At 44.9% G+C, this 12500-nt stretch overlaps 1 protein-coding gene across 1 annotated transcript in view; it reads right to left on the reverse strand.

Moving 5' to 3' along the window:
* LOC128380778 (unconventional myosin-Vb-like) overlaps window positions 1-8612 on the reverse strand; it is a 45830-nt gene extending 37218 nt beyond the window's left edge. Inside the window, exons 1-4 of the mRNA XM_053340677.1 lie at window positions 8456-8612; window positions 3380-3490; window positions 2736-2907; window positions 2251-2395 (exon numbers count right to left, since the gene is read on the reverse strand). Of these exons, the coding sequence (XP_053196652.1) occupies window positions 2251-2395; window positions 2736-2907; window positions 3380-3490; window positions 8456-8482 (455 nt within the window). The 5' untranslated portion in view covers window positions 8483-8612. The remainder of the gene's footprint in view (window positions 1-2250; window positions 2396-2735; window positions 2908-3379; window positions 3491-8455) is intronic.
* Window positions 8613-12500: the final 3888 nt, after the last annotated feature.

The raw sequence follows: 12500 nt of genomic DNA on the forward strand, positions 1-12500 counted from the left end.
ACTTCGTCCAGCTCTTCCCGGGGGATCCCGAGGCGTTCCCAGGCCAGCCGAGAGACATAGTCTCTCCAGCGTGTCCTGGGTCTCCTACCGGTGGGATGGGCCCTGAACACCTCACCAGGGAGGCGTCCGGGAGGCATCCTGACTAGATGCCCGAGCCTCCTCATCTGGCTCCTCTCAACGCGGAGGAGCAGCGGGTCTACTCCGAGCTCCTCCCGGATAACTGAGCTTCTCACCCTATCTCTAAGGGAGAGCCCAGCCAGCCTACGGAGGAAGCTCATTTCAGACGCTTGTACCCGCAATCTTGTTCTTTGGGTCACGACCCAAAGCTCATGACCAGAGGTGAGGGTAGGAACCCAAAGCTCATGACCAGAGGTGAGGGTAGAAACCCAAAGCTCATGACCAGAGGTGAGGGTAGGAACCCAAAGCTCATGACCAGAGGTGAGGGTAGGAACCAAGACCGACTGGTAAATCCAGAGCTTTGCCTTTCGGCTCAGCTCCCTCTTCACCACGACGGATCTGTGCAGAGTCCACATTACTGCAGACGCCGCACCGATCAGCCTGTCGGTCTCACGCTCCATCCTTCCCTCACTGTGAACAAGACCCCGAGGTACTTAAACTCCTCCACTTGGGGCAGGATCTCATCCCCGACCCAAAGAGTGCACTCCACCCTTTTACCAGCTGAGGACCATGGACTCGGATTTGGAGGTGCTGAAGTCCGACTTATTGCCGGCGATGCGGACCAAGCTCTGACACCGGTCATACAGGGAACGGACGGCCCTTATCAGGGGGTCCGATACCCCGTACTCCCGGAGAACCCCCCACAGGACTCCCCGAGGGACACGGTCGAATGCCTTCTCCAAGTCCACAAAACACATGTGGACTGGTTGGGTCCCATGCACCCTCAAAGATCCTGCAGAGGGTATAGAGCTGGTCCACTGTTCCACGGCCCGGACGAAAACCACACTGCTCCTCCTGAATCCGAGGTTCGACTATCCGACGGACCCTCCTCTCCAGCACCCCCGAATAGACCTTACCAGGGAGGCTGAGGAGTGTGATCCCCCTATAGTTGGAACACACCCTCCGGTCCCCCTTCTTAAAAAGAGGGACCACCACCCCAGTCTGCCAATCCAGAGGCACTGCCCCCGATGTCCACGCGATGCTGCAGAGTCGTGTCAACCATGACAGCCCCACAACATCCAGGGCCTTGAGGAACTCGGGCCGGATCTCATCCCCCCCCGGGGCCCTGCCACCAGGGAGCTTTTTAACCACCTCGGCAACCTCAGCCCCAGAGATAGGAGAGCCCACACCCGAGTCCCCTGGCCCTGCTTCCTTACCGGAAGGCGTGTCGGTGGGATTGAGGAGGTCTTCAAAGTATTCCTTCCACCGATCCACAACGTCCTGAGTCGAGGTCAGCAGCGCACCGTCCCCACCGTACACAGTGTTGACGTCGGATGGTGGTCCAGAATCTCTTCAAAGCCGTCCGGAAGTCGTTCTCCATGGCCTCACCAAATTCCTCCCATGTCTGGGTTTTTGCCTCAGAGACCGCCCTAGCTGCGCTCCGCTTGGTCTGCCGGTACCTGTCTGCTGCCTCCGGAGTCCTACAGGCCAATAAGGTCCTATAGGACTCCTTCTTCAGCTTGACGGCATCCCTCACCGCCGGTGTCCACCAGCGGGTTCAGGGATTCCTGCCCCGACAGGCACCGACCACCTTACGGCCACAGCTCTGGTCAGCCGCCTTAACAATGGAGGCACGGAACATGGCCCACTCGGACTCAATGTCCCCCGCCTCCCCCGGTACGTGGTCGAAGCTCTCCCGGAGGTGGGAGTTGAAACTCTCTCTGACAGGAGACTCTGCCAGACGTTCCCAGCAGACCCTCACAATACGTTTGTGTCTGCCAGGTCTGACCGGCATCCCCCCCCCCCCATCGGAGCCAACTCACCACCAGGTGGTGATCAGCTGACAGCTCCGCCCCTCTCTTCACCCGAGTGTCCAAGACATGCAGCCGCAAGTCCGACGACACGACTACAAAGTCAATCATGGAACTGCGGCCTAGGGTGTCCTGGTGCCAAGTGCACATATGGACCCCCCCCCCCCCCCCTTATGCTTGAACATGGTGTTCATTATGGACAACCTGTGATGAGTACAGAAGTCCAATAACAGAACACCACTCGGGTTCAGATCGGGGGGGCCGTTCCTCCCAATCACACCCTCCAGGTACTGGTTGTACTGGTAGTACTGGTGATACTGACCTGGCCATCTGCTTGTAGGCTTCTTCAGCCACAGCGAATATATGAGGATCCATGTCTCCCATGTTCTGTCCGCTGTAGGCGTTGATCACCTCCTCACCGTAGATCTGCAGCTGCTCATAGGGGTTAATGGCTACCAGCACGATGCCTGCAACATGACATCATCATTACATCATCATGACATCATCACCAGCACGATGCCTGCAACATGACATCATCATTACATCATCACCAGCACGATGCATGGAACATGACATCATCATTACATCATCATGACATCATCACCAGCACGATGCCTGCAACATGACATCATCATGACATCACAGACGTCGTACTGTTTGTAGTACTGTGTGTAGTACTGACCGCAGTATGTGTAGATGTTTGTAGTACTGTGTGTAGTACTGTAGTACTGTGTGTAGTACTGACCGCAGTATGTGTAGATGTTTGTAGTACTGACCGCAGTATGTGTAGATGTTTGTAGTACTGACCGCAGTATGTGTAGATGTTGTTGGACTCCAGGAAGCGGACCCTGAGGTTGTGCAGGACGGCCGGTTCGTGCAGGTAGCTCAGAGCGGTGAGGTCGTTCTCTCCCACCAGGATGTCCGGGTTACGCAGGAACGGCAGAGGGTTCGACTTCTGACCCACCGAGTACTCCAGAGGCTGACACGCAACACACAACAACACAACGTTACACAACACCACAACGTTACACAACTACACACAGCTACACACTGACACACAGTCAGCAGTTTGTGACGTAATTATGAGTTATTATTAATGATATATATTTATATTAAATCAGTTTTACGTCTCTATAAGCAGATTGATTAGTTAGCAGGAGGCGGATCTTTACTTCCTGTTTGTAAAAACCAGAAGTATGATTGTTGTGGTGTTTACTGTTGCCATGACGACGATCATTTTAACCCAACACTGTGTGTGTGTGTGCGTCTCTGTGTGTGTGTGTGCGTGCGTGTCTGTGTGTGTGTGTGTGTCTCTGTGTGTGTGTGTGTGTGTGTGTGTGTATATGTGTGTGTGTGTGTCTCTGTGTGTGTGTGTGTGTATATGAGTGTGAGTGTGAGTGTGTGTGTGTGTGTGTGTGTGTGTGTGTGTGTGTGTGTGAGACAGTAAATACCGTTTCATCCTCCAGTTTAAGGTGCAGCACAGACTCTCCCTCCTTGTAGTCTCTGCTGATCTCTGCAGACCTCCAGACATCCTCCGGGTCGGGGATCCACACCCGGGTGAACTGAAACACACACACGCACACACAGACACACACACAGACACACACACACACACACCACACACACAGACACACACAGACACATATTTATATCCACTATTCCACTATGTGTAAAACACCTGCTAATGTACCTTTAAACAAGTCATATACAAAGGTACTGTGTGTGTGTGTGTGTGTGTGTGTGTGTGTGTGTGTGTGTGTGTGTGTGTGTGTGTGTGTGTGTATGTGTGTGTGTGTGTGTGTGTGTGTGTATATATGTGTGTGTGTGTGTGTGTGTGTGTGTGTGTGTGTGTGTGTGTGTGTGTGTGTGTGTGTGTGTGTTGTAAATGACACCACTGTTCATTTCTGGGTCACTTTAATGGCATTCGGTCACCATGACAACACGTTTCTTTTTGTTTACAACTTCAACAACAAAACGTTTGCAGTTCATTGCGCTCCGATTCACACCTCTGACCGTCGCCACGGTAACCGCAGCGGAGGCTCATGGGTACTGTAGTTCTCTCACAGACAGACAGAAAGTGTAAAATACTGATGGTCACATGATCAGAGAGTCCTGAGTCACTGTGGACCGTTTACTGATCAATCAACCCTAACCCATATATGACATCATCAATGACATCATCAATGACATCATCGATGTTTGATCATCAATTCATGAAACAGTCAAACAGCTGAGAGAAAAACATCCTGATGCAAATATACTGGAGATTTGAATACACACACACACACACACACACACACACACACACAGACAGAGAGCTGGATTATCCTAAAAAACCAGAGAGCCCCACTGTGGGGGTTAGGGTCATTCAATGTGTGTGTGTGTGTGTGTGTGTGTGTAATGTGTGTGTAATGTGTGTGTCATGTAATGTAAAGCCTGACATGAGCAGCAGATGGGGGAGGGGTTCAGTTTACGGTTAATTAATCCCAGAACAAAGAAAACCCTGCTGTGTGTGTGTGTGTGTGTGTGTGTGTCTGGGGGGAGGGGGGGGGTCAGGACGGGTGGGAACCAGAATAACAGCAGTGATTCAGGTTTGTGTGTGTGTGTGTGTGTGTGTGTGTGTGTGTATGTGTGTATATGTGTGTGTGTGTGTGTGTGTGTGAGTGTGTATGTGTGTGTGTGAGTGTGTGAGAACAGGAACATTAAATATTAAACTTATTAAAACATAAAGTGTGTAAATGTTTGATCGATAAACAGGAAACTCTTCTGATAATCAATAACTGGCTTTATAACTGGCTTTCTGTTTAAACTTGTCAGACTGCCCCCCCTCCTCCTCCCCCCCAGGTGTCAGGTGACGCTGAGGCTCCGCCCCTCCATGTGCAGCACGATGACATCATCGCCTGAGGCAGACAGCAGCGTGTGAACAGGAAGTCATGATTCTGCCTGTCGAGGAAACAGCTGAGCGGCAGTCAGCTGATCATTTTAAACTTTACTGACAATTAAAACATAAATATTTATTCTGTCTTTGATGTTTTTAACTCATTAAATCTTTAAATCATCAGCTGGACCGGATCAGTTCACCTGTCAATCAACTTATTGATCACTTAAGGGCCCCCGGTGTTCCTCGTGAGGACAGTCTGGGCCCCCGGTGTTCCTCATGGGGACAGTCTGGGCCCCCGGTGTTCCTCATGAGGACAGTTTGGGCCCCCGGTGTTCCTCATGGGGACAGTCTGGGCCCCCGGTGTTCCTCCTGAGGACAGTTTGGGCCCCCGGTGTTAGTTTGGGCCCCCGGTGTTCCTCGTGAGGACAGTCTGGGCCCCCGGTGTTCCTCATGAGGACAGTTTGGGCCCCCGGTGTTCCTCATGAGGACAGTCTGGGCCCCCGGTGTTCCTCGTGAGGACAGTTTGGGCCCCCGGTGTTCCTCGTGAGGACAGTTTGGGCCCCCGGTGTTCCTCATGAGGACAGTTTGGGCCCCCGGTGTTCCTCGTGAGGACAGTTTGGGCCCCCGGTGTTCCTCATGAGGACAGTTTGGGCCCCCGGTGTTAGTTTGGGCCCCCGGTGTTCCTCATGAGGACAGTTTGGGCCCCCGGTGTTCCTCATGAGGACAGTCTGGGCCCCCCGGTGTTCCTCATGGGGACAGTCTGGGCCCCCGGTGTTCCTCGTGGGGACAGTCCGGGCCCCCGGTGTTCCTCGTGAGGACAGTTTGGGCCCCCGGTGTTCCTCATGGGGACAGTCTGGGCCCCCGGTGTTCCTAATGGGGACAGTCTGGGCCCCCGGTGAGTCGTGAGTCAGCAGACGGCGAGCAGACGGAGCGTCTGGATTAATCGGGGGATTAAACGACTGCAGAGGATTACACACTCTGCTGTCCAATCACAGCTCAGCCTCAGGACCCAGTGATGTCATAACATGTCCACACAGACAGCCAATCACTGATCATCAATAACTGATTAATAAATGAGATGTTTGGTTAATAGTTGAAACCAGGGTTATTATAGTTCACTAAAACTAAAACTAGCAATGAAACAATAATTCATTCATTTAACAGGAAGAGAGACGTCATGCTGCCACGCTGACTCGGTCCTCCCCTTCACACACCCTAACAACCCTAACAACCCTAACCCTGCACCAACCACTCAAATACAACAAACCTCAGATATGATCCTCAGTGTAATAAAGAACCAAATAAATTATATTATGGCTCCAACGTGTATTAATCGTATTGATTCTGAGCTCATTGATCGTGTGTCTGCAGCTCTTCATCATTCAATCATTCAATTAAACAAACGGTGATGTCACTGTGATGATGTCATAACACCAGTCAGGTCGCGTGACGTCATCAGTCAGGTCGCGTGACGTCATCAGTCAGGTCGCGTGACGTCATCAGTCAGGTCGCGTGACGTCATCAGTCAGGTCGCGTGACGTCATCAGTCAGGTCGCGTGACGTCATCAGTCAGGTGTTTGAAGCTGAACATTCCTTCGTCCCATATTAATATACTAACAGTTATTATATTAACTGTGTTAATATAATAACTGTTAATATAATAATGATTACTATTAACTGTGTTAATATAATAACTGTTAATATAATAATGATTACTATTAACTGTGTTAATATAATAACTGTTAATATAATAATGATTACTATTAACTGTGTTAATATAATAACTGTTAATATAATAATGATTACTATTAACTGTGTTAATATAATAACTGTTAATATAATAATGATTACTATTAACTGTGTTAATATAATAACTGTTAATATAATAATGATTACTATTAACTGTGTTAATATAATAACTGTTAATATAATAATGATTACTATTAACTGTGTTAATATGGTTCAAACCTTCATATAAAAGATAAATTAACTAATAAAGTGTTTTCTGACCATCAAAGTGTTTATACTACGTGTCTCATTCACAGTGATGACAGGAAGCTGGTCAGGAGGAAACTAATTAAACCAACTCTAACCCTAACTAACCCTAACCCCTCTAACCCTAACTAACTAACTAACTAACTAACTAACTAACAGTGTTGGTGCTGCAGGATTAATTCATGGTTCATTATTTAATCATCATCATGTCGACTGGAGGACGAATCAAACCTCAACTACCTCAACTACCATGGAGGATTCATATTCATATTAATACTGTGAGTGGTAAAAATGGAGCTAAATCACTGGCTGACTGGACTGGTGGGGGGGGGGGGGTGTAAAAATAAACAATATGGGCCATCACATAACATAATATAACATATTTAAAATATGAATGTAAGGTGTTTTAGATGATACTTAAACAATTTGCATAATCAAGAGAATTACACAGAACGCAAAGAAATACTAAACTTCCAGATCATCATTTAACCCTTCTGTGGGAGTGGTCGCCACAAGGTTTATATTATATATTATATAATTATAATATATAATATAAACATCTATATATTATATATTATAATATAAACACATATGTGTGTGTAGATGTTGGAGGAAGTTGAATAAAGATAACTAACTATAAAGTCAGTGAATGTTTTAAAGTGTAAAGTATAAAAGGAGACGTTACATATCTCTAATATGTTTATATTCTGTATGAATCTGATGATCAGCTGATTTATTAATGCTGCTTTTTAACTCTTTAATAACATCCAGAGTCTTTTATCCAGCCTCTGATAATAAATGATGTCATTAAATTAATATCCTGATGTTTATTTTATCATCTTTAAACATAAAAGCTTTAAATGAACTCAGGATTCATCATGAAAGAAGCTTAAAGTATGAATGATCAATATAAACATGGATCTGAGCTGAACTATGACGTCATGTGTGACAGAAACATGGAGGGCAGCAGGTATGAAGATGACGTCACTCTGAGATATTTATATTACATCGCCATGGTGATATGAGACTAGATATCATGTTGTGATCTATCAGAAAGAGTTTTATTCATTATTTCTACATTACTGATGATTTATAAAAACTTCTCATTGTGTAAATATTAAAGTACCAACAGTCTGAATACTGTGACGTCACATTTGATCACAAAGCTCAACTCAAACTCAAACCAAGCAGCTTTAATCTCAAACTACTGCTTACTATCACATTTATAACTACCAACAATAACTTCTTCTTCCTCTTTTCAACCAAATAAGTCTAACCCTAACCCTTTTGTTAAAATAGGAAGTGTCTCCACCCGCGCCTCCACCTCCAGGCTGCTGCACCTGTCGGCTCAGTCTGCAGCAGAACTCCATTCACAAAACCTCCATTTAAACCAAAGAGTCTCTAAATGACTAAACTGCACATGTTCTCATTAACTCTCTGCATGGTAACCTTCTCCTCAGTCAGCTGATACACTCGGCTCATATATGACCCTCCACCCGGCTCTACTGGAGCTGCTGTCCCCGCTCCAGCCTCAACCTGTCCCCGCTCAGCCAACAGGTGAGTCTCCGGGTAAAGTGGGACAGGATCGCGTGAGGTCTGGCGGGAAGAAGCAGGCCTGCTGATAGTAAAGTTAGTTTCCAGGTGAACTCACCTTAGTGAAGAGCTCGTTCACAGACATGCTGCTGCTCGTTTCCCCCAAAACACTAAAGCAGAGCTAAACTCTCCATGAGGATCCTTAATGAGCTCCGCGAGACTTCCTCCCTAAACTAACCCAGGTGAGGAGCGTCCTCGCGCGCGGTGCTCATGTCCCCGGCTCGAGCTGCAGGTGTCTGGCGGAGTTTCGGTCAGTCTGTGCGGTGAATCTGCGGTGTGTGTGTGTGATCAGCCCGCGGTGGTCCTGGAGTTACACGCGCTCGACTCCACGCGACCGAAACGTGAATAAGTGCGTGAAGCGCGTGAAGTGCGTGAATAAAGCCAGAACACGGCGGAGCGACTACTTCCTGACAGCAGGGAGCCGCTCACTCTGGAGCCCGGTGAGCTTCCTGGAGAAGAGCCAGGTTTCTACTGTACACACACACACACACACATACACACATATACACACATATACACACATATACACACACATACACACATATACACACATATACACACACACACACACATATACACACACAGACAAACGTACACTCACTTATATATAGTATGTACGTGTGTATGTATATGTGTGTGTGTGTGTGTGTGTGTGTGTGTGTGTGTGTGTGTGTCTGTGTGTGTGTGTATATAGGCTATGTGTGTGTGTATATGTGTGTATGCGTGTGTGTATATGCGTGTGTATGTGTGTCTATGTGTGTGTCACACACACATAGACACACATACACACGCATATACACACACACACTCATGGCCTATATACACACACACATACACACACAGTCTCAAACTAAAACTACTTCATCACTTGTTAAACTCTCTGAAACTAAACTGGAATAAAAATAAAAACTAATATTTCAAAACTATCATAACCTCTCTCTGCAGGAATCAGCTGTGAAGCTTTGACTCGTTACATGAATCAGCTGTGAAGCTTTGACTCGTTACATGAATCAGCTGTGAAGCTTTGACTCGTTTCATGAATCAGCTGTGAAGCTTTGACTCGTTACATCAGCTGTGAAGCTTTGACTCGTTACATGAATCAGCTGTGAAGCTTTGACTCGTTACATGAATCAGCTGTGAAGCTTTGACTCGTTACATCATGAATCAGCTGTGAAGCTTTGACTCGTTACATCATGAATCAGCTGTGAAGCTTTGACTCGTTACATCATGAATCAGCTGTGAAGCTTTGACTCGTTACATGAATCAGCTGTGAAGCTTTGACTCGTTACATGAATCAGCTGTGAAGCTTTGACTCGTTACATCATGAATCAGCTGTGAAGCTTTGACTCGTTTCATCAGCTGTGAAGCTTTGACTCGTTACATCATGAATCAGCTGTGAAGCTTTGACTCGTTACATGAATCAGCTGTGAAGCTTTGACTCGTTACATGAATCAGCTGTGAAGCTTTGACTCGTTACATGAATCAGCTGTGAAGCTTTGACTCGTTACATCATGAATCAGCTGTGAAGCTTTGACTCGTTTCATGAATCAGCTGTGAAGCTTTGACTCGTTACATCAGCTGTGAAGCTTTGACTCGTTACATGAATCAGCTGTGAAGCTTTGACTCGTTACATCATGAATCAGCTGTGAAGCTTTGACTCCTTACATCAGCTGTGAAGCTTTGACTCGTTACATGAATCAGCTGTGAAGCTTTGACTCGTTACATGAATCAGCTGTGAAGCTTTGACTCGTTACATGAATCAGCTGTGAAGCTTTGACTCGTTACATCAGCTGTGAAGCTTTGACTCGTTACATGAATCAGCTGTGAAGCTTTGACTCGTTACATCATGAATCAGCTGTGAAGCTTTGACTCGTTACATCATGAATCAGCTGTGAAGCTTTGACTCGTTACATGAATCAGCTGTGAAGCTTTGACTCGTTACATGAATCAGCTGTGAAGCTTTGACTCGTTACATGAATCAGCTGTGAAGCTTTGACTCGTTACATCATGAATCAGCTGTGAAGCTTTGACTCGTTACATCATGAATCAGCTGTGAAGCTTTGACTCGTTACATGAATCAGCTGTGAAGCTTTGGAAGGTCCCCGCCCAGAAGAACCAGTAACTCTGGTTCATGAAGGAATTATTTCCAGTCTGTTGTTCTGTGATATTTTGGGATGTTTGTGTCGTCAGTCATCATCATCATCATCACCATCATCATCATCATCATCATCATCACCTTCTTCATCATCATCATCATCATCATCATCATCACCTTCATCATCATCAGACGTAATGTTCCTTTAAACCTTCAGAAATCATCACAGCTGGGAATGTTTTACTGTCCGTGTTGAATCTGTATTAATGTGTCTGCTTCATGCCCAGGTGCATTATGGGAAATGTAGTACTCAGCTGTTCCTGTGAGTTTCAGCTGTATGGAAGTATGACCCCCCCCCATAACCCTTTAATGAATAACATACTGACTGTTGTGTTTCTGTAGTCTCCTCTCCTGCTGTCACATTAATAAAATATATGAATTAAAGGAGCTCAGTTTATAATATAAAGAAATAAAAGAATCACAAATATTCTTAATTCAACATTAACTGAGTATTTATCAGAACATTTAACCAAAGATTTACTGCTTAAGAAACTTTACTTTTCATTCCATGCTTTATATTACTATAATATACTTTACATTACTATAATATATTTAATATTACTATACTTTATATTATTACTATATTTAATATTCTGGTGTAATCATGTGACAGCTGTAGTTAGTTAAACATGACGTCATGTAATAGTGTAAATATGAGCGTGTGTGTAATTGTTCCTGATTGTTTTTATATTATAATCAACTTTAAAACACTGTTCACACATGAATGCAGTAATAATATAGTTTATGATAATATAAATGAATATAACTGAATACTTGCTGTTTTATTCTTTATTACTGAACGTTTATGGTGAACAGTGGTGGAAGAAGTACTCGGATACTTTAGAGCAGTAAACGTACGACAAAGTGAAAAACCTCTTTCTCAGCTCCCTGCTTATAATAAACTTATTATAATGAAGTTTAATACAATGAAGTTTACTATAATAACTTTATTATAATAACTTTAATATAATAAGTTTGTGGTAAAGTAAAGCATTGAGCAGTGAGCAGTGAGCAGTTCCTCTGAGGCTGAACTCAATGAGTCGAATCTTATCTGCTGTTGTGTAACTGATAATGAGCCGTGAACATTAACCTGCAGCTGGGTGACAGGATGAATGAATGATGAATGAAAGATGAATGAAAGATGAATGAAAGAATGAATGAATGAGTGCGTGATGAGTGAGTGATGAGTGAGTGAGCGTTACCTGGCAGTAGGGCTGGTAGTCGCTGGCCATGCTGTCCTCCTCTGATCCTCACATGAAGCAGCTCTGGATCATTCTGGGTCAGCTGGAGCTCTCAGACCTGTCGGAGCAGCTCGGCCCCTCCCAGGCCACTCCCTCTGCAGGTATGAGCTGTTTACCTGACAGGAAGTGGCTCCTTTATCAAACTGCCAGCGCCGAGAAAACAAAGAGCTTCTTAAAGAGGCGTTCACTGACTCACTGCCACCAGCTGCTCTCCGTCAGCATTACACCGACACGCTGAGATCAACCTCAGCTCAGAGACTCACACTCATCAACACCACCAATAATACATATATATTAAACTAGTACTAATACATATTAAACTAGTACTAATACATATTAAACTAGTACTAATACATATTAAACTAGTACTAATACATATTAAACTAGTACTAATACACATTAAACTAGTACTAATACACATTAAACTAGTACTAATACACATTAAACTAGTACTAATACACATTAAACTAGTACTAATACACATTAAACTAGTACTAATACATATTAAACTAGTACTAATACATATTAAACTAGTACTAATACATATTAAACTAGTACTAATACATATTAAACTAGTACTAATACACATTAAACTAGTACTAATACATATTAAACTAGTACTAATACATATTAAACTAGTACTAATACACATTAAACTAGTACTAATACATATTAAACTAGATTTAAAAGCAGCATCAGGTTTGTTA

Source organism: Scomber japonicus, chromosome 19 (genome assembly GCF_027409825.1).
Source record: "Scomber japonicus isolate fScoJap1 chromosome 19, fScoJap1.pri, whole genome shotgun sequence".
NCBI lineage: Eukaryota > Metazoa > Chordata > Actinopteri > Scombriformes > Scombridae > Scomber > Scomber japonicus.